The 24,906-nt window shown below is 53.7% G+C and overlaps 2 protein-coding genes across 6 annotated transcripts in view; one reads left to right on the top strand and one right to left on the bottom strand.

The window, feature by feature from the left end:
• The window catches only part of PLCG1 (phospholipase C gamma 1), a 38,110-nt gene extending 14,612 nt beyond the window's left edge, over positions 1-23,498 (bottom strand). For 2 of the 5 annotated variants that reach the window (XM_064276085.1, XM_064276086.1), the window contains exons 1-4: positions 23,266-23,498; positions 1,545-1,697; positions 1,341-1,434; positions 1,128-1,175 (exon numbers count right to left, since the gene is read on the bottom strand). In XM_064276085.1, coding sequence (XP_064132155.1) covers positions 1,128-1,175; positions 1,341-1,434; positions 1,545-1,697; positions 23,266-23,482 — 512 coding nt within the window. In that variant the 5' untranslated portion in view covers positions 23,483-23,498. Of the gene's footprint in view, positions 1-1,127; positions 1,176-1,340; positions 1,435-1,544; positions 1,698-2,403; positions 2,983-4,346; positions 4,670-23,265 lie in introns of those variants that run through there. The other 3 variants (XM_023550249.2, XM_064276087.1, XM_010591686.3) reach the window with 3 other exon arrangements.
• LOC135228624 (translation initiation factor IF-2) lies at positions 23,481-24,408 on the top strand. Its single transcript, XM_064276428.1, has 2 exons — positions 23,481-23,541; positions 23,663-24,408. The coding sequence occupies exons 1-2, from the start codon at positions 23,481-23,483 to the stop codon at positions 24,406-24,408; spliced, it is 807 nt and encodes a 268-aa protein (XP_064132498.1).
• The last annotated feature ends 498 nt before the right edge of the window (positions 24,409-24,906 follow it).

Raw genomic sequence — 24,906 nt, 5'->3', positions numbered from 1 at the left:
AAACCCTCCATGGTTTTCCATCTCTTCCAGAGCAACAGTCAGAGGCCCTTACTACGATCTACAGTCCACAGCGCCCACATGCTCTGGGCCCCAGTGCCTCCAGGCCTCATACCGTCTCTTCTTCTTCCCCTGCACATGTGGCTCCCTGAACAAACCAGGCCTGCTTCCATCCGCGGAGGTTCCCTCTGCCTTGGAAAGCTCTTCCTCCTGCTATTGCCATAACTTCATCTCACAGCTCCTTCAGGTCTTTACGCAATGCTACCTTGCCAGCGAGGCCTTCCCTTGACCGCCCACTTAAAACTGCAGGCCCTGACCCTGTAACTCTCTATCCCTGTCCTTGCTTTCTTCTTCTCCATGGCTTTTACCATCATAGCAGTTTTACTCGTTTATTTTATTTATCGTCTAACTCCTCCCACTAGATGTAAGCTCCATGTGGCAGGGCTTTCTATTTTGTTAACTAATACCAGATGCCTGAGGAGAATTTGCTAAGTGAATAGATTAAACACAGAAAGGTGAAGTCTCAGGCCTAAGGACACCACAAGAGGTGAAGCCAGGGTCTAAACCGCGGGTCTCTAGCAACTGGCCGCTGCTTCCCCATCTCCCCTCAGCCCCTCTGGCTACCACATCACAGCCTCAAAGCCCTGAGCTGAAGGAATCCCCTGGTACACCACAGCCCCTCCCCCCATCCTGGCCCTCATATGTAGGATCCCCTGAGTCAGCGTACTCCAGCCTCATAGCCTGTCCCACCAGCTGTGCACTTCCTGCTTCTGCCCACAGTGGCAGGGACACAGCACATGGTCGCTGGGCCTCTCTTACCAGCTCACCCATCTTACAGCCATGAGGACCATTTCCTGACACACACAACAAACCTCCTGCCCTAGCTTTCTTGTGGTACCAGGGCCACCAGAGGGCTTTCTGCAGAAAGCTACCTGTGCCAAAACCACCTGTTCCTCTCCATCCCCATTTGGAGCGAGTCCCCTGGGCTGCCCAGAATCAGGTCAAGAGACAGAATAGAGACCTTGGGTCCCCTGGGTCCTCTGGCTCCCAGACGGCTGCTCAGAGGACTGGTTCCTGTTCTGGCTGCTCCTACCCACCCTGCTGGGCTAGAGCTGGGCCTTGGGACCTACCGATCCTCACGATTCCGATCCACTGAATAGAACTGCTTCCGAAGCCACCTGGATAGAGAGAAGCCTGAAGTGAAGGTCACTTCTTCAGCTAAGGCGCCAGGGTCATAGGTCAGGCCTGGGGAGATCAGCAAGCAGGGCCAGGGCACACAGAGGCCTGCAGTCCCTGCATGCTCCCTGATATCCCCAACCCTAAGCACGACGGGTGGTCCTTACCTCTCAATCTGCAGGGGTGTGGCCGCCTGCAATGTATCCTCCATCAGCCAAGTTAAGCCCTTGATCCACATGTTCACTTCATCCTCAGATGTAGCTGTAAGCAAGTGGCAGCCAGCTGAGCCGAGGTCCACGCCTCCTACTGCACCAGCAGCCAGCAGGCATTCCCCTCAAACCCCCCACCTCCTCTAGCCCTCGGACTCCCACCTTGCAGGCTCAGAGTCTTCAGGCGGAATTCCATGCCATATAGGATGACAAAGCAGTGTGACTGGTCTGGCCGGAAAGCAGGGTCCTCTTGATAGCGGTCAAAGTCCCGGGAGGTCTTCCCTGGGCGGATCTCCTTGATCTCGCGGATATCAACTAGGAAGGTAGTGAAGATGCCAAGATTGGGCTGAAGGGTTTCAGAGAGATCAGGACCAGATGGGGAGTGGCCTGGCTTCCTCACTCACTTCCCCTCTCCCCCTCAGTGAACGACCACAAAGAAAACCCCCATCCCAGGGCAGAGCCAGGATCGCTTGCAGTCACTAAAGTACTGGGCTGAGTCTCAGGACAGACCATTGCTAAGGGCTCAGAGGTCTGAGAGAGCTGTCTGGGGGAACGGGGAGCTCTATCCTGTGACCACCCCTCCCCATCCCTGTTCCATCTTGGAGGATATAGGTTGATCACTTTGATCTGGAGAAAAGCTAGACCCCAGAAGGAGAAAGTCTCCAGGCCGTTGTGTGAGGACCATTTCCTGACACAAAGTACATGCCACCCAAATCATAAAGTCCCAGAGGCAGGGCTGGGACAGGGCCAGCCCCAATGGGTCTCAAGATCCATGAGAGGAAACAGGGCTCAGGCTCAGAAAGCTGTACATCCCTGAAATGGCCATTCCTTGGAGACAGCCCCCACACGTCTCAGGCAAGAGACCTGGTTCCTCCTGCGGCAGAGGCTGCCCAAATGCTGCAGCCTCACTGGGCCAGCCCACCCTTCTGCCTGGGACAGTTTCCCTATCCCAGCCACCAAAGGGTGTGTTCCCCCTGCTCTCACAGGCCTGAGCGGCAGACAACCTGCCTCAGCCACTAACTTGAGGGATGATGCTAAGTGACTCATCTGACTTCTCACAGTCTCAGTCCCACCATCTGTAAAGCACAGGGCCTGACTGATCTCTCTAGAAGGCAGGGTGGCACAGGTAGACATCACATGCATGGGCTCTGGGAGCAGACTGCCTGGGTTAGCATTGCAGCTCCAGCTCGCATTAGCTGTGTACCCTCAGGGGAGTCACAGCCACACTGACCACATTTTGTCATCTGTGAAAAGAGGTAACAAACAATAGCACCGTGAGGTTGTTGGGAAGACCAAAAGTTATAATAACAGCTAAAAGCACCCAGCTTTCTATGTGGCACATGACAGGAGCTTGTTAAACCTGATTCCCTTCCTCTGCCCTCTTGGCAAAGTTTGCTCAGGCACAGAGGTTCTGAGTCCTGGCCTGGAAAGGGACCCTGGGCAGAGGGTAGACTTTACAGCCCAGATAAAGAGATGGCAGATTTAGGGAGGATCAGGCCAAATGGAAGAAGCCTGGCTTAGCCCACAGATGCTCTTTAAGCACCCTCTCAGCTACGGAGCCTCTTCAAATGCTCTAACCCACCCCGGCCTGGGAAGATTTGGAGCACCCTAACTGGCTAACCCCCACCCAGTAGCCCTCCTACCCCTACATGCACTCCAACTTGTGGGAGGGGTCCGATCCCCCAGGCTCTATTCCTATTCTGTCCCTTGAGTCAAGCCACAGCCTATCTCTCCTGCCTGAACACTGGCTATCACCTCCGGCCCCAGCCCCAGCCCCCTTGCCACAATATTACCCGAGCTTCTCTCCTGTGCCTCAGCCAACCCTCAGGCATGGTTCTCCACCTGACAGCCCAACTTTCCTGCCCCTTAGTTCTCTTCACCAATCACCCATCCTTCCTCACCCTTCTGAAGTTTTACAAAGCAGTTCTGACCCCACCCCACCCCATACAGTCCCCTTCAGAGGTTGCCCACTCCCAGCCTATGTGAATAAAACCAAAAAACCAAACCCGTTGCAGTCGAGTTGATTCTAACTCATAGCGACCCTAGAGGACACAGTAGAACTGGGTTTCTAAGGAGCAGCTGGTGGATTTGAACTGCTAACCTTTTGATTAGCAGCTGAGCTCTTAACCACTGTGCCACCAGGGCTCCAAATATATTCCTTATATGGTCCTTCAAGGCCCTTCATGATGGGGGCTCAATGACTTCTCCCCAGCTTTTGCTCTCCCATCTTCTCTGCTCCATCCAAACTAAGCTGGACCTAAGCCAAAGCAGCCTGTGCTTTTCTGTCTCCCACATTTCATGCTGGTCCCTAGCCTGGGAAAGTCTGCCTCCATTTTCTCCCACCAAAAGACCCAACTCAGAAGTGCCCTCCTGCAATAATCATACACTGGGCACCTCATGGTACGCAGGTACATTCCCCTCGGCCAGAAGGGCCTCACCTGGTGCTTACCTGAGGACTGAATGAACAAATGAAAAGAGAAGGCACACAGGTAGGAAAGGGGCAGCAGAGTGGATATGGAATAAAAACAAGGAGCTATACTCAGGCAGAAACGGGGAGAAGGGGGAACTGGATCACAAAGACCAAACCTGAGACAATAAGCGTTTCTACGATGGAAAAATTAACTTGGAGAAGTTTCCTCCAAGGAGGAGGAAATGCTCCTATCAGTAACCACAGAACCACCACGCACACTGCCCTTTGAAACAGAAGCCAGCATGCTTTTCCGGGTGCAGGGCTACTGCCACCCCTTTCCACGCCTCCCCCACCCCAACAGGCAGACACACATGCATTGCACACACACAAATGTACACAGGCCAGGGCCAGCGTCCATGGCCTGGGCCCTCACTCTCAGCTGCCCATTAGCCATTAGAGGGAGTCCAGGATGCGGCTCCACTTGGCAGGCAGCTGCAGGTCAGTTAAAGGCTGCTGCCAGGCCCTATGGCACCTCACCACCCTCCAGTACGTACGTGCAAGTAAATGTGTATGTGTGTATATACATACACACACACTCTGCTGGCAGGCCTAAGCTGAATTTCCATCCAGCCTGCGCTATATTCTTGGGCACATTTCCACTGAGATGAGTCTGGGGGTAGAACAGGCCCAAGACAGGGACCAGGTAGACAAACAAGCAGCTCAAGGCCAGGCGCCCAACTCTCCCCAAGCTCCCAGCTGGCCGTATTTGGTCCCTAGTACTTCCTCCCATAAGGTGAGACATGCCTGGCCCCAATACCCTCAAAGTTCACCAAGCCAAGAGGAGACCAAAAGGACCTGACAACCAGGATGTGACACTCTATGAGGTTCTTGAAAGCCACATCCTGTGCTACCTCCCAACCCCACCCCCACCCTCCTGCCTCCAGAACCAATACAACAGTCCTCTTTCCTGAGAGAAGCCAGTCCCCAGGGACTGCCATCAGAGGAAGGGTGCTGGAATCTTCATGGTTCTGTGGCAAAGCTCTGCCCTGGTTGGGGAGGAGACCCGTTGAGCCACCCCAGTATGGTCTGCATCAGACCAGCTGTGGGTCAGGGAGGGCAGGCAGGGAGACCTTTCTAGGACCCGGGAGCTTGAGGAGGGGAGAACTACTTGAAGGCATAGAACAGAACCCTATATCGATCCCCAGAGCCCAGCAGCACCCCCCCGCCCACCACTCAGAACCACTGAGAACAATGTTTGGGGGAAGGGTAGAGAAAAACCAAGGGTGCTAAACATTCCAAGCATGGCTGAGAGCAACAATAACAGGATAAGCTACTTGGGGTACTGAAGGGGACCTGGTCTCTGGCATTTAATCACCCACAAATTCTCAAGGAGAAACAGACTTGAGGGATTTGGGGGTAATGAGGACCCCCTCCGTGCCTGTGCCAGCAGGGACTTGCATCACATGCCAGCTCTGAGGGCTGAGGGCCTTCTCATGCCTGGTGCTCTAGGCAGAATCCTGGGGCCCTGCTCTGCTCCCCACCCGGGGTGGAACTCTGCTCTTCCCGGAAGCCGGCCCTCACCATGCCTTCAGGAAGGCTGCCCAGGCCCAGTAAAGGAGAACCACATGGGCCTTAAATTCAAGCCGTGAGGCTGGGCAGTCCCTCACTCCTTCAGCCTGTTTCCCCATCGGTGAAACAGGAATTCCTCCTCTCACAGGGCTGTGAGGGTACTGCTGAGAATCGCTGGTCCCAGAGAGGTCTGGACAGAACCCAAAGCCCAAGACAGACTCTCCCATCTGCTATCTGTGGGGTAATTCTGTCTGCACGTCAAAGGCTTACATATCTTTGTGTAGTAGTCCATCTACATGTGAAAGGTTTATGGAGTTACCCCTGCTAGGACCTTCATTTTACCCAGGATGAATGAGAGAGGATAACAGACTTGTCCAAGGCCTTAACTGTAAGTTTGGGGCCAGGACGTGAAACCTCGTCTCTGTGATTTCAGATCTGCTAGTCTCCCATTTCCGTATCCCATCATGTAAGAGGTGGTGGTGGGGAGCACGTGCCTCAGACTGTCGGCCTCTGGGGTGCTGTGACTGGAAGAGGCTGGATGCTGCCGGCTCCGGAAGCAGTCCCTGACTTACAGTATGTCTGCACGCTCTCCTGTCAGCATGAAGGAACTCAGGGGCCCCAAGAGTCCCACTCTTCCCACCTAGAGCCCCATCCCTGAGTGACACCTTTATGAGCTGGACAAACAGCTGCTGGGATTCTTTTCCTTGGCCTGAGGCAGCTGTTGCCAAGCTTTACCTCTCCTAGGTCTCAGTTTGCCCCAACAGAGCCCTGGCATCTCTTTTCTCCCCTTCCTTCTCTTTTTTCTTAGCCCAGGGTTAGAGTCCTTGCCTGAGGCAACAGAAACTAGATACAACTCAAAAGAGGAGTGTCTTGGTCAGGAGAGCAATTGCCTTTTGGACATATCAGCAATGTGACCTCAGGCAGTCACTTTCCCTTTAAGAGCTTCAGTTTCCTCATCTGTGGCAAGCTAGATACCAACAATGGATATTGTTGCCGCTCTTAGAGCCAGCTTAGAATGTGACTTTGAGGGAGAGCATGCCCCCACCCCTAGGACAACACCCAATCTCTTGGGTGGGGAGAGGAGGGGGTGCTGACAAGGGCACAAGCTAAGTGGCGGGCAGCCAGTCTGGAGCCTGGGAAAGAGGGAGAGGACAAAGACCAAAGAGGACCCATCTGTATGCTTGGCTCCTCTGAAGGTAGGGCTGCTTCCTGTCTCAGAATCCTACTCCCCACCCTCTCCCAGAGATCAGGCCAAGCCCCAGGCCTGCCACCAGCTCTCTTCCTCCTGGTGCACAGGGACTACCAGCCTGCAGGGCCACGCAGCGGTGTGCACAAGGTCGCGTTCCTGTTGACCAAGCAGAGTCCTAGGACAGCAGGAATCCGAGGGAACAGAAAGGGGGTGGCAAGGGTGAGGCACTAAGCCTCTTCCAGGGTTCCTCAACAAGCATGGCCCAAGAGAGTCAGCAAATTCTACCCTAGAAGGCAGAAATGTGGTAGAAACTCGGCTTTAAACGTGGCCCTGGAAGGACGGAGGGCGCCCAACCACCAAATCCAAGCTTCTAAATTAGACCCAAGCTCACTGACCAGGAACCCAAGTTGTAGTGTCCCCTGTCCTCAACAAAGCCACTTTTCCAATAGGCCTACAGACAGAGGTTCCCCAAATCTACAGGGCCATTAACCACCCATCAGGCAGGGAGGTCTGGCGAGGTATCATGAGCAAGAGTGTTCACAAGGTGGTCAGGAGGCATGGGCCCATCTCCCTGCCCCATTTCCCTCATTTGCAAAGTGGGGCTCACCACCCTGGCATCTCCTACATAGGACTATGGTGGAGATGCCTAAAAACGATGAAGATGTGGCTGCAAACTGCCAAGAAAACCAGAACAACAACAAAATAGAAGGAAATGGCACAAACCACAAATTCTGGATGTGAAACGTGCTTTCACTGAAATACTTCCCTTAAGAGAGAGTCTTCCCTTTACAGAGTGCTTAAGTTAATTGATCTAAGTGTAGCAGAAACCATCCATTTAAACATGCATGTAAATAAAATTTCCAACTTAAAGAAATTACAACTTATGATAAATATGAAAGCTCTTTAGTGATTATTACCTGGGCAGGACCCTTCCCCTCTCTGGGTGTTCACTCTTCCCGCCTGTGGGTGTGGATCCCCAGGTCTCCTCAAGGCCTGTGCGCCCAGCCCTGGGGAGGAACTGGAGGAAGGTGGGGAGGCCCATCCCTCCTCAGGAGGCTCCAAGTCAAGGCAACAAGAGACAGGCCCCAGGCTCCCAATGTCTCACAGCGCTCCTTCCTACCTCTGAGCCTTTGCACATGCTAGTCCCACCTCCTCAGGTAAGCCTCCTTCACAGCCTGCTCTTATCACCTCCTAGTCCCTCCTGGTGTCTAGGCCACAGGCCTGTGAGCTCCCCCAAGGAAAAGGCCACTCTTGTGCCTTCTCTTCATTCCCCACCAGACCACACAAACCCAGGCCCTGGGAAGGCCTCAGTATGTTCACGCAGTGCTTAAGAGCAGGAAGGAACACGTGAAAGTTAGACTCCAGAGCTGATTATCTAACAGATGCAGCAAGGGCCCCCCATGGCTTCCTGGAAGAGGTGGTATGGTGGGCAACAAAGGCCAAGGAGCTACAACAAACATGCAATGCAGTGTGTCAGTGAAGTGACTGTGGGGACAACGAGGGACCAGGCACAGCCGAGGGGTGTGGCTCCTGGGGGCTAGTGCAGTCTGGAAACACTGAGAGGGACCCTGCAGCCAGTGAGAACCATGGGGCGCTAATGGAGCTTTGGGAAAAGCAGAACAGTAAGAGACAGTGTTGCTGAGGGTTCCCTGAGCCAAAGCCACCAAGAGATTCAAGAGAGGGAGTCCCAGGGGTCAGAAGAGGGGTATGGATTGTCCCAGAAAGCTCTCATCAATCACTCTCCCCATATACAGCCTGGGCAAACAGATGGGCCACTCCCAGTTCCCTCGCCCCTCAAGTCAGCCAATGCCTCATCACCCTCCAAAGACACAGCACACTCAGGGCCTGGGGGAGTGTAAACTGAGCTAAGGCTTCTCACCAAAGGATGCTGACAAATCGACAAAGGGAGCTGCACAAGGGGAAGCCACTGCCATTTGGCCAATTCCCAGCTGGTACCTCTGCTGCCCTGACCCACGTTCCTGCCCAGCTGTGGGGTGCAGCAGGCACTGCACTGCAGATCCCCTTCATGGCGAGCCAGAGGCCACAGGCACCGGCACCTGGGAGGGGCCTCTGCACCTGTAACTCCCGCGCCTGTGAGGCACACAACAGCTTTGACAGGACTTTCACAGCTCTGAAGGGAAGGACGGAGGTGGCCTGAAGGTCAAGGAAGGAACCTGGGCACAGTTGGGAAGGGAATCTAAGGCAGCAGCAGCCAGGGGCATCAGACGGCCCACCAGCTCTCAAGCTGGCTACCTAGTGCCTGCAGCCTCTGGAAGGGACGTGAGTTTCCCTCAGCCTCCCATTCCCACTCCTACCTCCCAACAGAAACAGTCCCAGATCTGATGGGGGGTGTTTTCCCTGAGTGCCTCCCAGCTCCCACCAAAAAAAAACCCCATAACCCGTTGCCTTCAAGTCAATTCCGACCCATAGCGACCCTACAGGACAGAGCAGAACTGCCCCATAGGATTTCCAAGGAGTGGCTGGTGGATTTGAACTGCTGATCTTTTGGTTAGCAGCTGAGCTCTTAACCACTGTACCACCAGGGCACCAGTTCCCACCAAAGGAAGGTAAATCTGAGGGGTGGGTAGCTAAGCAAATGCATTTTACAGATGAAGAACCAGGCTCAGAGATTTCCAGGGTCACAGAGCAAGGAAAAGGCTAGGCTGAGGCTTACTCACCTCCCCATTCCTGTGCAGCTGTCTTTAAACCAGAGCAGGAAGTGGGGAGAAAGGTCCAGTGCCCACTTCACAAAGCACAGAGAGGGAAACCCTAGAGTCCAAATTATACCCACATGGGCAGAGCCCAGGGCTCTGCTCCCAGCTGGGGCTTTGAAAGGTCACTGTTCCCCCAAAGACTTGACGGAGCAGAGCAGCCCAGGCCTGACTCAGCATCCGGCCCCTCTCCCACCTGGGTCAACAGGAAAAGGCCATTCAGACAGCTGGATGGAGGCCTGTGGGGTCTCCCTAATTGGAACCCTATACCCCTACACTACTAACTGCTTTGGGTCACAGCTACAACAAATTGTGGCCAGTACATGAATCATCTGGAGTCTAGATTCTAGATGAATCTCTTCTTTGGAGCAATCAAGAAATGGCGGTTCAAAGCCTTAAAGGGTCTTATGGTCACACGGTGATTTCAGGGCAGAAATGGGACTTTGTGTGGTGTTCCCACAGCAACCACCACCCCCACGACACTGGATATACAGAGAAGCAGGGCAGCCCCAGGAAGCCTTCACACTGCCCAGGCAGGCCTCCTACCTGCGACACAAGTCTAATCCCACCCGTTCCAGAGGTGAGACTGCATGCCTGAGGCCCCAAAGGAAGGAGATGAAGACAGGCCCCACCCAGAGAACTCACAGCCGGAAGAGAGCTCAGCAGTTATCTATTAGGTTTACTCATTCATTTCATCTTTTGATCAAACATTTATTAGGCATCTACTCCATGTCAGGCCCTGGGCGGGTCCTGGGTAAATAGAGATCAATAAGGCATTTGAGTTCCTGCCCCTGAGAAAACCCCTGTTTTTTTTTTGAGGGAGGAAACAGATGGGGAAGCAGATAACCATGAGGTCATGCAAAGAGTGGAACAACAGGGAGATGGCTGTGGTGCTGAGAGTGTGTAGGGAAAGCGGCAGTTGCCTTTCAAAGTCTAAAATTGCTTCGTAGAAGCAGGTCGTGGGGACTGACCTGTGCATGCCGGGCAGAGGGGGTTAGAGAAGCTGAGGTTTTGACGCAGGAAAGTGTTGTGTTCAGGGGACAGGGAGTTCAGAGTTTCATGGAGGAGAGGGAAGGGAAGACGTCCCTACACTGGCCTTGATCACCAAGTAAGGAGTCCAAACTTTAACAAGAGAAAACAACAGCAGGAAGAGGTGGCTTTCCCCACTTATTTTTTGTCCAAGCCGAGATGACTCCCCAATCAGCCCATAGGTTGGCCTGGGTGGGGGTCCAGTGTGCTCTTTCCTCTGCAGGTGATGCTGCCCATGTTCTTTCTGGATGGCCTGTGTCTGCCCGGTCCTTGGCTACAGAAAAGAGGCTGTGGGCCCTCCAAAGCGAGGTGCCAGGGCTGCCCAGAGTCGCAAAAGGCCCCATAAAATGTCTGCCATAGCATATTCAGGCTACTTGGAAAACCAGAGTACTAAGCATGTCACTTTTCTATCCCCCCCCTTTCCTGACTCCTCAGCAGGAATAAGCACAGGGAACCACATTCTCCCTCCTGCTTGAATCTCTTTTTCCTTGACTTTCCCCTACAACCTCTCCTGGTTTCCCTTCTTCCTCTTTGGCTGTAGGCCTATTCCCATTAAATACTGGCCTTCGTCAGGGCTCAGGCCAAGGTCCTCTCCTCTCCTGATGCTCTACTTTCTCCCTCGTCAGTGTCACCCATGCCCACAGCTTTAACTGCCTCCCATGTACAGATAATTCAATGGCACATCTCCAGCCTAGACCACTCCCCTCCTCTATGCTTTAGACCCTTAAATCTAACCGCCTATGTGCCATCCCTACCTGTCCATCTCAGTAACACCTCCAGCTCCATCTCTCAAAACCAAACACATTATGTTTCCTCACCAAAACCCAGGCCGCCTGCCACACCCCTTCCATCAGCCAGTAGCATCACCATCCAAACAGGTGCAAAAACTACATACTTTGGGATCATTCTTAACACCCCTTTTTCTCTCATGCCCTCCCAATCTAATCCTTCAACAAGCCCTACTGGCTTTACTTATTATCACATTTAACCATATTTACTGAGCACCAGTATGTGGGACATTATGTGAAGCACCTGAAGTACATTAGGTTAGTTACTTGGAATACAAGCACCTCAAGGAGCCTGAATGTAGGATATGCACATCATGCTAGATAATGTTAAAATGGTCCTCAGACAAACACGGCAAGAAGCTGAGAAGCACAGACAACTAGGTCAAGTCACTTCTGCTGGACGGGGCATGAGGAACAGGAGCAGTGGCGCTGGGTGTCTCCACCTTTGCTTTCTTGCACATTTACTTTACCCAGACATTGTGTTAAGTTCTTGATAAGATTATCTCATTTCATTCTTACAAATAACAATATAAAGTGGAATTCCAAAAACCAAGCCCACTGCTGTCGAGTCCATTCTGCCTCATGGCGACCCTATAGGACAGGGTAAAACTGCCCCACAGTTGCCAAGGCTGTAATCTTTATGCGGAAACCCTGGTCACGTAGTGGTTAAGTGCTACGGCTGCTAGCCAAAGGGTCAGCAGTTTGAATCTGCCAGGCGCTCCTTGGAAACTCTATGGGGCAGTTCTACTCCATCCTATGGGGTCGCTATGAGTCGGAATCGACTCGACGGCACTGGGTTTTTTAATCTTTATGGAAGCACACTGCCACGTCTTTCTCCCAAGGGGCGGTTGGTGGGTGCAAACCACTGACCTTTTGGCTAGCAGCTGAGAGCTTAACCACTATGCCATCAGGGCTCCTGAGAACTCACTATACACTTACAAATCTACTGCCATAATGTACAGAAGGGATACACTAGAGGGTGTTTATCATGTTAAAAAATAATTCATCATAAGATTCCTTTGTGAACTTCTTTAGTGATCTGATTTATAAAAAATTAAACACTGTATTTTGGTAATAGATTAAATTGGTAAATATGTGCTTTATTTAATTAAAATAAATAAAATGTGAATTTTGATTCAGTATATCTGGGATGGAAACACAAATTCTCAGCAGGGGTTAGGACTGGATCAAACTGGTTCGAAGCCCTGGCTGAGTGCTTAACCACTGCGCCACCAGGGCTCCTGAAGTAGGATAAGGATTCTCATTTCACAAGTGAGGAAACGGCAGAGAGGTTAATTAACTCCCCCAAAGTGGGAGCTGTGAGTGGCAGAGCCAACAATGTTTCAAAGCTGAGACTGTCTAACCACTGCCCTGCACTGCCTCAGGACATCTGCCCAAAGTGGCCAGGTAGGACCAGCACATACAGGGTGAAGACGGAAAGAATTCTAGGTTGCGCAGTGCACTGCTGCTTTGCAGCACTCATTACAGTAGTAACTGAAGTGTCTGTCAAGGTTGACAGTCTCTCGTCTCCACTAGATTGTAAGCTCCTTCAGAGCATGTCCCATGCCCTCGTCTTCAAGGCCGCAGTGCCTGGCAGGAATTTCAGTATTCACAGAAAGAGAGAAATACAGTGAGAGTCACTGCTGCCCAACCTGCTCCTGCTCGCTAGAAACATGAGGGCTCTACCTGGTCCCTGCAGTCCTGGTCCCCGCAAGGCACCCCTACATGGCACGGGAAATAGAATGAATCAGGAGAAGACAGACAAATCTGGGACCTCCTTCACGAGGAGCAACAGGGGTTTGTGATGGGGGTGCTGAGAGTGGCAGAGGCCGTAATGGGGAGGGCAAATGGTAAAGGGGGGGAGTAAAGGCCTTCCCTGGCAGAACTCCCCAGCCGCCTGCCATCTCGCCGCCCCAGCTCTGGCTTCTGCGTTATGGCTACCATGGAGGAAGGTGTAGAGTCAGCCCTTAAACCCTCAGTACAGAGTAAACCTCAACTATGAGGTTGGGAGAAGTTCTAAATAGCTGAGGGAAGCTATAAAGCCAGAGGTCTACTCGCTTAGACACTCCTCTTCTGCAGTCCCCACTAGGCTCTCCAGCTTTAGAGCCACTTTACCCAGACTATGGCCACACTCCCTTTGGGCCATGCCAGTCCACACCAAGCCACTTTCCTTGTCCCCTCTACTTCCTGGGGAAGCAAGGCCTCAGCGAGCAACCTAGTCTCTGATTTCACTCCAAGGGGACAGGGAACTCACTGGATGCCTCCCCAGGAAGCAATTCCATTCTTACAAATCACCTCCCCTACTAAGAGAGCCCTGGTGGCATACTGGTTTAGGGCTTGGCTGCTGACCAGAAGGGTGGCAGTTCAAATCCACCAGCCGCTCCTTGGAAACCCTATGGAGAAGTTCTACTCTGTCCTACAGGGTCACTATGAATCAAAACTGACTCGACGGCAACAGATTTATTCAGAGAGATGGTTACCTTGGGATTTCCTCTCCTGATTTTAATTCCCTATTTCTACCCTCTAGACAGCTTCTCACCCCACCCCTCATTAGCACACATCCTAGGATAGCTGTCTCCCTGTAGCCCTGCACTCCAGCTTGTACACAGCCTCATCCTTTCAGGGTGGGCCATCCTCTGAGAAGCAGTCCTGGCATCAGGCGTTCTGTTCTCACTGGACACTGGAGGGAATACTCTCTGTATTTCACTGCTGGCTTCAAGAGGCCCTCAGCAAATTCCCTGACAAAGTGACACATGCTACCTCTTCTAACCTCCTTGGTGGACATGCTAAGAACTTCCAAGAAAGACCACGGTCCTGGTTAGGAACCAGCCAGCTAACACAGGCACATTATACTCAATTCAGTACTGAGTGGGGGAAGTGACTAGGGTAAGAAGAGACCTGACTCCCAAAAGCTGAAGGGCCATCAGGAACAACAGTGTCTGCAGAGCCTCCGAGAGGTCCTATCACTCTCTGCCCCGTCCCTACCCTACTTCCCGGCTGAAGGAATTGAGCTGTACCCCTTAACCAACCTCCTACCTCCAAGTAGGCTGAGGAACCTGTGGGACCTGTGTCCAACAAAGGCCCTCCTCCCATCCTTCCTAGGGCTCGTCACCCCATGAATTCAGGCCCACACTTTCTGGGACTAAGCTGAAGGCACTCAGTCTGACATAGTTAGAATTCCCCCACCACACACTCACACCTACACAGCCAGAGCTCCGGTGTGGTCAACATCCTACTCCCACCACAGGAAGGGCCAAGCCAAGGCCACTGTGACCTAAGGGCATCCCCTAAACACCCACTCCCCCCAGGACATTTCAGCTTAGCCATTTCCCCAGGTGTCCAAGAAAACAGGAAGCCAACCCCAAAGTGAATTACCCACCTGGGCAGAGAAAGAATCAGATTGTACACAAACAAGTGGTCAAACTCACCAGGGCCCAACCCCTCACCAGTCTGGCCAGTTGTTCGCTGCCACAGCCTGGAGTCAGACCGCCCACTCTTTACCTTGCCCACGCCTTGCTCCCAGGCACCTCACAGCCCTTATATGGATCCTCTAACCAATACTGGCATGCCAGACAGCAGGGGGAAGGACTCCACAGGGGCCTGGGCTGGCTGCTGCAGAAAGGAAGTTGATTCTGTCTGGGCCCTTGGGCTCAGTCCACAGTGCTTTAGCTGCCACTGTCTCCCACTAGCCCTGGGCTTCCACAGTTTTCTGCATGTTCCAGATCACAAGCTGCCCAGGACTGAGGACTAGGTCATGCCCTTTTCTTGCTTCCCCACCCCAGCCTCCTCTGCGCCAGTCCTGAGCTTAATAAAGGAGATGCCAGTCTTCTGTAGGCAAAAGCCCTGCCCCATTTACTCTGCATCCTGAGCCTTGTTGAGCCAGGGCCACCCGCCAACCTGGTAAGGGCCGGAAGGAAGCAGCAGAGCCTATACACAAAGCCTACATGGCGCTATAAAAAGCAGCCCCTCCCTGCTTCCCCCAGGATGGGCCCAGTTCCTAGGAGATGAGGAGTGGAGTGAGAGCTAATACTTGTGCCTGGGCACACAGCCATGGTAGCTTCTCAAAGGTAAGCCAAGCACCACCTCCAAAGGAACTAGCCTTGCAAGGAGGGGTGGGAAATTGCTAAGTGCTGAGCCATTACTAATGGAAGACTCTCTTTGCCCCATCTCTTGGGACCATGGCCTTCCCAAAGCAACCAATTCCACTGTCGCCACTGCCTCTTCACCAACCCCAGTGTTTTAGGACCACCCCCTCCCACACTTCTTTCTCTATGCTCTGGGGGCTGAGAGCATGCCCTGGAGACCCTCCAGGTGTTCCCATTCACTACTCGCTCTAGAGGCTCAGCATACCCAACAAAGGAGCTCTGTGGAGCAGCTGTGATGAGAAGCAGTGAGAGGCTCTGTGCCTGGGGTGAGAGCAGGAAGCTGTGGCCATACAGACCAGGCTCGGTGTAGCTCAAATAGGGGCATGTGTGTTGAGGCTAAGGTTGGGAGATGACAATTAGGTAAGGGCACAGTTATAACAGCTCAAAGTCTGAATACAAAGGGGCCGATTGCAAAGACCCCAGCCAAGACAGCCTCTTGACTCACGTAGGCATCAGTCTACTCTACCACAACAGCAGAGCAAACTCACCCACTCCATGCCCAAGTCATAAAAATTCATTCCTTCCCAACCTCATGCTTCCAACCCCTCTCCAGCCAGTGTCCAGGATCTGTTACCAGAGAGTTGACCTAGAGCCACTGAGGCTACTCTCAAGGGGCAATGGTGTAACCAGTAAGTACCATAAGGGAGAAATAAACCTACGTTGCTGTCAGCTCCTGAGACGTGGGAGTTGTTTGTTCTCAAGCATACCCTCACCTATCCTGACAATAACCTCTTGCTTGTTTCCTTCACAGCACTCACCATATCCTGTAATTATCGATTTATCTGGCTGTCTATGCCTTTTTGGCTGTGTTGACCCTAACCTTTATGTTCCATAACTGTACCTGATCCACTCACTGTTCCATTGTGCCAGTACTGGACCACACAGTGCTTGGCACCATTAGCAAATGCCAGCATCATCCAAAGCTTGAGAGGCTTAAGTGGTGTCTTGCTTGTTTGGTGGGTCACAGAGTCCCAAGAAAGTGGTTTGGTTTTGTTTTTGGGAAATACGGAGAGCACGTCAGGCTAGAGATCCGTCAGTCACCTTGAACAAGTCAGAGAAGCAATTACTTCCAGCTCAGTGTGCCTGACACACAGTTGCCAGTCCCACACCAAATGTGGGATGAATGAAGGAACACATGGGAATGAATGCACGCTCTTGGGTTTGTAGTAAGTGGACCCTGGAAGGGCCCTTCTTGGAGCATCCGCCACACAGAGCTCCACCTTCCCATATTCTTCCACAAGGCTCAGGTAGACTTGTCACTGTGAACCAACCAGTAAGAGCAAGTCAGGAGGGTATGACACTTCTGTACAACCCCAGCCTCCAATGAGCTGCTAGCTTCACTCCCTATATGTGTGGGAAAGGTCTGGGTAAGCCAAGTATCTCAAAGGGGATGTTGTGGTGAGGATGAAGACACAGCACGCTTCAGAATGGAGGCAACGAGTCCAGCTCGTCCACAGAGAAACACCCGGGGTGGCCAAATACATCTGACCTGAGAGCAGAGACTTGATATCTCTGTCCACATTACAAGAAAAAAAAAAAAAAGGCCACGAACTCTGGTCCTATAGAACAGTCCATGTTATTATCATTTTCCCCAAAGTGGGAAATTAAATATAATAGCAGGAAGTCAGAAAAACTAGACTCTGGTCCCATGTATTTGCTGTGTGACCTTCTGCTTGGGGCCTTGTTTCCTCACCTATAAGAGAGGGATACTAACTCCTGCCTTCCCAATGCATGGAGTTGTTGCAAAGCTCAAGCAGTACAATGGATGAGAAAATGCTCTGTGAACGCTAAAGTACTATTCAAATGCCAGGTTTGTCTTATCATCATTCCCTCCTCGTAAACATTCTCCATGTCCCAGTCCTCTGCGTAGAGACTCAGGGAGGGAACAAAGGAAACAGACCCCCATCCCAGGCTCTTAGAGGAGCCACTTCTGGCCAAGCTTAGTGGTAGAAAGAAGAATTGGATGTCTGTAGCTAGTTACAGTGAGAAGCAAAAGAAGCAAATACTAAGTGCCCACCAAGTACCAAATGCTGTGCTAGGCACTTTCACATAAAACCTCTCACTTCTCATCTATGATCTCGTTTGATTATTACTACTATGTAACCCCGTGAGGAAGAAATTATTTTTACAGCTGACACCAGTTTCAAACAGGCTAAAGTAACTTGTTAAAGGTCACAGGCAGAGCTGAGACTTGAACCCAAATCTAATTCTGGCCACAAATGTCCAGTCACTACAGCCTAATTACAATTATTGGGAGGGTGGGACTATTAGGCCAACAGCCACTGGAAGCCACTCCTCACCTTGGCTCTGCCTAGAGTCTTGTCATCTGTTACCATGCTGCTCTCAAAGATTTTCCCCCAGTGAGGCAAGGACACCCTGCTGCTCTGAACAGAATACTCTACAGGGAGACCACAACATTCCCCTCCCCTATCACTCACTGGTTTCTCTTAAAACTGTCCTCAAAGCTCCACTGACTTCTCTAGTTCTGAGAAGAAACAGAACAGAGGAAAAAAAAATCAGTCTCCTAGCCATTAATATCAGGCCTCATTCCTCCCTCCAATTTATCCATCTCTGATCTCTTGAAGCCCCGTCCCACGGAAAGGGCACAGAGTGAGAAGAGATGCTGTGAGTTAACGGCGAATGATATGAGATAGGGACAGCACAGCCCGCAGTAACTCCCACCACACCAAGGCTGTGGCATTAAAGCACTTCCTGGAAGAACTGCGGTCTCCCCACCAACACACTCAGATAACACTTCTCTGGGCTAGGCACTTAGAATGAGGCCGCTACGTTACCTTCACCTGCAGACAGGGTCATCACCCAGAGCAGGTGCTTCCAGCCGCCTGTCACCCTGTAAGTGTCAGCAGTGGGAAGGAGCCCTGGCCACACAGATGGGCAGACTGCCCCGGCTCCAAGTCAAAGGGCTTGCTGGCTAGGTCCCAGCGCCCTCCGTGCAGCAGATGTGTTCGCTCTCTTCCCCTTGGATGGCCTCCTGGTGAACTGAATCCTCATCTTCCTCCCTGTCAGAGCTCCCACATATTAAACGCACTGCACCACACCCTAAACGAAGCACTTCATGCGGATTCTCGTCGAACCCCAATAAAAACCCTATGAAGTGGATGAAATTTGTTGCTATTCCCCTTCTACGGATGAGGTGTCCAGACAGGTAAAGTCACATGCTCGAGGTCACAGAGCAAGTAAGCTGCAAAACAGGACTTTAACCCAAGCAGTCTGGATCTGGCGCCCAAATGCTTAACTGCCAAGCTCTCCACTCTCACCCCTCAGGCTCGGCCCCACCCCCTTCCATCCCCACATCATCTCTCTCCTGCAAACTGCAGTTCCTCACTGGCCTCCCTCTCCAATATCTACCAGACCTGGTCTCCCAGACAAACAGCTTCAGCCTCTGTGACCACCCGCTGCCTATAGGATGGAGTATAGGCACTGAGGACAGCACACTGGCCCACCCTCATCTCTACCTCAGCAAACACACTCCCGACCTCTGGTGGGCCCCAGTCCCTTAGCCTGGCACAGGCAAGCTCCTCAATCTTTTAAGGCCAGCTGCAAGGTCACCTCTTCTGGCACTCTCCTCTCACTAAGCAGAGCTAGGACCTCGGCGCTCACAGAGCTCTAGGTATGGCCTTTATTACGGTTCACAGTACACAAGGTTATAATTACATGTTTCCACGTCTGTCCCCTGCAAAAACCTGGAAGTCCTCAAGAGCATTGGCCCTGCCTTAAAATCATCTTTTGAACCCTCAGTGCCTAGCATTGGGCAAACAACAGGAGGTAGTCAATAAATATTTATTGGACAAATAAATGCCTCTCTTTCCAAGGTGCTGCCCAAGGCAAGATGAGAGGCCAAGATCTCTAAACTGTGACTCGAGTTTTGGGCATCTGCGTACATAAGTACATACATGTGTACACATACACACACAAAGAGTCCTGGGAGAAGCTGGAGGCGTGGATCCTAAGGCTGAGTGTGCTCAGCTACTCTAGCCATCTGTGAAGCAGACCCTTTTCCTAGGTTCACAGGAAAAAGAGAGCCACAGCTGGATGGGGAGGCTTGACAGGGCTGGTCCACGTGTTGGGGAAAGCCTGGGATGCTGAGGAAACACAAGAGGCCTGACTTCCCTGGAAAAACTACAGTCAGACAGGAAACACAGGCAGGGATGGTCAGCTCTGGAGATCCGGACATGTGCTCTTGGCTCCTTTCCCCGCTGGGAACAATCAGCCAGTAAAAAGAAAACCCTTCATCATACCTGGCCTGGTCCCCACAGAAAAGGACCCTCAGGCTCCTTGGGGTCTGCTCCTCCCAGCCAGTCCTCTCCCCTTACCAGCCAGATAACTACAGCCACAGGAGTCAAGCCCCAGTCAGCTGGTTCCAATATCACCTCCTTAAGGTGGTTAGTTGCTTTCTTCTCCCACCTGCCCACAAATGTCATCAAAGGTACCACTCTGGACTCTAATTGTCTGTTGTAGTTTCTCTAAGGACAAAAACTTGTTATTTTCATTAACTACCTAAAAGGGCCTGGCATTCATAAGAATACCTACTGAAGAGTCAGCCAAAGACGACAGTCTGGGGCTTCAAAAGTTACCACAGATGTGCTTGGGCAGTATTTACAGAGTTCTTCCATGGAGTCATCACCTGTGGTGACTGTGCCTACAATGACCCTTGGCTGGACAACCTCACTCAACACAGGTCTGAACATCTCACCTCAGAAGGCACCAGAAGGAAAAGCATGGAGCCAATGCCTAGAGAGGCTGAGAGGCTGAGGCTGCCTCGGGATGTAAAGGCAGAGGAGGCTTTTGCCCTGTCATGTCTAGTCCAAGCACAAAGGTTTCTCCTCTCAGAGAGGCAATGGGCCCACAGGGAACATTAGGGCTTGAAGCCTGCAGGGAGAACAACCCCAGGGCTTGGCATTGTCTTGGGACTGGCTGGCCAGCCATTAAGTGGAGAGCTGAGACTTTCACATACGAGCCTTACTACCTGTGGCTTAATTCACTCCCTGTATTCCCTATTCCCTCATCTGTAAAATGGGATGGTATTCCTGATCATCTCTCAGGCCCCTTGTGAAAATGAGCCAAAAAATCATGACTAAAAGTCTTTAAAGCACTCAGCAGGAAGTCTATAATTGCTTTTTATTCATTTATGTCAGTATCTGTAACATAAAAAGCCAAACACTGACCTAGTTCTTGTCATACCACCACACCAATCAGCACCAATGCACTTCCCCACTCCTCTTTTGAACCAAACTGGTGCCCTAGAAATCAGTAGGTGCTAATCCCATTTCACAAGCGGTAAAGTGAGAGGCAGAGTTAGGACAGACGAGGTCTCACATACAAGTGTGCTGCACTTTCACTAAACCACACTGTTTGTCCCTCAGGTCCACTAGAACCCTGAGGGTGCTTAAGTGTTTCTCTCTGGCCAGGCTCCCGGCACTGCACGGTACCCTGGGAGGGTCTGCAGGAAAAGGCTGGACAATTGAGGTACCTGGGCCAGAGACCAGCTAGCAGGGGTCCCAGGTGATGGTCCAGCTCTCCTCTGCCCTCTGGTCACCACAGCACAGTCCCTCAGGGCCTACAGAGGGAGACTGCAGGGATCAGAACCCACCATCAAGGTGAGCCCAGGAATGGGTAGAAGTGTGGCAGGGTTTTGGTGCGAGATTCCCTTCGCAAAGTCTTAAACTCCCTGCAAGCCTCTACTTGCCTTTTTACCCAGACTCCATCAATCTGTGGCCCCAAAATAAAAGGGACTGGGCCTGTCCACACCCTCTACCTACCCTCTAGGCCTCTCAAATCCATAGCTAACTGATGAGATCACTGAATTTGTAAACTTCTTGCTGTCCCATCCTTGGGGGCAATCAGGTCCTATGCATTCCTGCCTCCATTTCCCAAGCACCTGAGACACTGCGGACTAGACTGTTCTCTCCTCCACACCCCTGCTTTCTGTTTGGGCCCCAATTTACAAACAAGAAAGTCACACCCAGTAGTCAGATGTGCAAAACTCCAAATACTTTCCTACAGAAACACTGTTCTTTGTGGTAGGTGAGTGGGTGGGTGGGTTGGGGCAAAACAAAGTCATTTCCTCCGTTTTTCAGGGTAGCGATTTAGGGGAAATGTGAACTTGGTCCCCCATCCTCCCTTCCTGCACCCTCAGGCTCTCTTGCATCCATACTCTACCTCCCAGAACCTGGGAGGATAGTGTAGACTATTATTGTTATTAGTAACAACTCACATTTACTACAGTTACAATGTGTCAGGCACTGTGCTAGATGTTTTAAATCAATTATCTCATTTAATTCCAGAGAAACCATATACGATGGACATATTACTATCTCCCTTTTTACAGATGAGGAAACTAAGGCTCAGAGAAGGTAACTGGCAGGGGAACGCAAAACTAGCTTTGAGCTTCAAACCGGGCATTGCAATCACTCTGCTACATTTAACTGCCCGCTGGTCACTCGTATGGTTTAAAATGCAGCCTGTTACCCAGGAGATCTCTACCTGGGAACCTCCAGCCAGTGCCACCAATTCAACACAGCACAGGGAACATCACAGAAGCATGGAGTCTGATGCCTGAGGGATGTTCCCAGGGCTATCCCTGTTCTTTGCTGTGTCTGTCCTTCCTCCACTTTGGAATCTAGTCTTCCAAATCATTAAAAAAAAAAAAAAAAAAAGAGTTCCCAATGGCTGACAGGGCAGATGGAGGCATAAGGGAAGAGGCCACCACTTCTTAGTTCAAACGGCTATGTCAGATCTGGAGTTTTTAGTTGAGGTTGGCTCCGTCACCACACTTTCCTTCCTCCCAATCTCCTAAAACATCTAAACGCATGTACACCATACTCAGAAGATCTATCAGGGCCTCCCTTGGGGGTGTCACTTCCTGACCCCTTCCTCCACCCGGACTTAGTTTTGAGCCCCGATCTCTCCAACAACAGCCTCTGGGGGGTCCTGGCAGGAAGCAACCCACGGTCTACAGTTGTAGACACATCATCTCTTCACACTTGGAGGCGGGGGAATGGAGGGCTGAGCTGAGTGTGCACGGGCACCCGTTAAGTGGGGTAACACTCTGAAAGATGTGGGGTTTCTCGAAATCCCCCACCTCCCTCCTCTCACCAGAGACCTGATGAAAAGGAGCCAAGCCCAGGTTTAAGGATGGCAAAGAGGCAGGAAACCAAGAGTAGCCCTTCCCCGTTCCCTGCTTCCACCGGACACAGGATGAGTGACACAAAGGGCTAGTTCCCAACCTGGCTGAACACTACTGAGATGAGTACCTGACACCACTGCACCCAGGGAACGTGCTCCCAAGGGCAAGGGAAACTGGCCCCTTTACCAAAAGTCTGTGTCCTGGCAGTGGGTTCTACTGACCCACACAAGCCTCCAAAACTCAGCTTCAGGACAAAAGAACCAGCAGAAAAGAGCGGCCACGGACTTCTCTCAGGCGTTTTCAAACCAAACAAGACCACCTTCCTCCCTCTTCCCAAGAGGGTGATGAGTAGGCCTGGCTCTGCCCCCCAACCAGGCCGACCCCAACATCTGCAGAAGTTCTACTTAAGGAACCCCACGGTGCCTCTTTCAAACAAGAGCCCAGCCAGAGGGCCCAGAGAGTTTCCTAAAGCCTGCTCTTTCTGGAGAGAGTGGTGGGCGGTGACCGTCTGCTCGGGTCCCAGGTTTTCCGCGGGGTGGGGGACGCCGCCTTGCCGCCCCTCGCTGCGCCAACACCGCCCCCCTGGGCTGGGGGGCCCGCTGCCTGCGCCGCTGGGCTGCGACTCGCTAGGATTTTTAGGCCTCCGGGCAAAGAGCCTGGAACACTCCCCCCAGCTGGGGGAGGGGGTGTCCTGTCAGGTGACCGAGGCCCGGATGCCCCCCGCCCCCGGTGACCACCGGAGACGCGGCGGGGGCGGGGGCGGGGCGGGGGCGGGGCGGGGGCTGGAGGAAGGCCCGAAAGTTTGCCCGAGTCCCGCGAGCTGCGTCGGGGCGCGCGGGGCCGGGCCGGACCTGGCCACCCCGCGCGCGCCGGGCCGGGGAGGGGGCGCACTTACTGGCCCCCTCGATCTTGTCCGCGCCGCGGCTCCACGTGATCTGCCGCGTCTCCAGCTTGACCTGGAAAGTCTTCCGCTCCGGCCGCTGCGACTTCTTGGAGTAGAACAAAGTCATGACGGTGCCCACCTCGAGGCTGCGGCAGAGGTGCAGCACCTCGGCGTCCGAGGGCGCGCCGGGCCCGCAGCCATTGGCGCAGGGGGACGCGACGCCGGCCATGGCTCCGGCTCTGGGGGCGGCGGCGGCGGCGGCGCAGGCCCGGCGGCCCGGAGCCGGAGGTGGCGGCGGCCGAGGCGGCTGAGGCGGCCGGCGAGCGGGACCCGAGGCTCCTGCGGGCGGAGACGGGGGCGGGGCCGGAGGCGGGGCGGGGCCTGAGGCGGGGCGGGGCGGCTCGTGCAGGCCCCGCCCCGCCCGCGCGCCGGGAACAAAGGCGCCCGCGCGCCCGTGGGGAGGACCCCCGCCCGCCGCGCCTGCGCCCCGCGACCCCCGGGCAGGCCCCAGGCGGGGGCGGGGCTCGAGGGCCGCGGGGGCGCGCGCCGCCCCCCGTCAGTCCGCCGGCTCCTCGGCCCCGCAGAGCGCCCCGCGCGGCGCCGGACACAGCCTGCCCGCCGCGGCCGGCCCCGGCACGCTGGCGGCCCCGCCCACAGGCTGCAGGCCCCGCGCCGGCCGTCAGTCGCACCCGCGCGGGAGGCCGCCCAGCCCGCTGTCCCGCACAGGCCCAACCGCAGCCCTTTCCTCAGCCCCGCGCCCCACCCCCGCGCCCGAAGCACCGCCCGCGCGACGCCGCGTTAGAGCTGTGGGGATGTCGAGCGCCCCCCGGCCCGCCCGGCCTAGCCCAGTTACCTGGGCGGGCTGCCCGGCGGAGGGAGCCAGGCCAAGCCGGGCCGCCTTACACCCGCGGCGGCGGCGGCGACGGCGGCGGAGGCGGGTTCTCCGCGCGCCCTCCCGGGGGGGCGGGGCGGAGCCGCCTGCAGATTGGCCGGCAGGCACTGATGGACAGCAGGCATGTCCCGCCCCCTCCCCTCTGTCCGCGCGGGGCTGGTCCGCAGGCCGCTGTTAAGACCGGCAGTCCCACATCTGTCCCGCCCCTGCGGCCAGTGTGGCGCTCAAGGGTACCCCCATTTGGACAAGTCCCCCGGGCCTAGCATCCCCGGCAGGGCCTGTGGTCCCGCGGCCGCACTGTCCAGAGGCCTGCGTCTCTGTCCCTCAACGACTACAGCTCGTCCTACCTCCCGCTCCGTCCCAGCGGGACAGGTCGCCGGTCAGAGTCAGGGCGAGGGCCCAGGTCCTGCCTGAGCTCTGGCCTTCCCGCCGGACTCAACTCGTTTTCCACCTCCCTCTCTAGCTGCTCCCTGTTGGCCTCAGAAGCTTCTCTTTCTGTAGGCTCAAGTCTGAGTCAGTTCCCAAGGTACCTGACTTTTCCCAGGGCTCCAACCACCGCCCAGACACCGTGACATCAAATCTGTATCTCTGCTGCTCTCCAGGGCCAAGCATCCCACTGCCTGCCCCACATCTCTCAACACAGGCACCTCACCTTCCAAATTGCTCTTCCACAGTGGTCACTTTCTCAGAAAATGGCAGTAAACTCTTCTGAGTTGCTTTGGCCAAAACCTTGGTGACATCCTTGATCCCTCCTTCTGTGT

This window comes from Loxodonta africana, chromosome 24 (assembly GCF_030014295.1).
Source record: "Loxodonta africana isolate mLoxAfr1 chromosome 24, mLoxAfr1.hap2, whole genome shotgun sequence".
Taxonomy (NCBI): Eukaryota; Metazoa; Chordata; class Mammalia; order Proboscidea; family Elephantidae; genus Loxodonta; species Loxodonta africana.
This window is presented reverse-complemented; position numbering and strand designations above follow the sequence as displayed.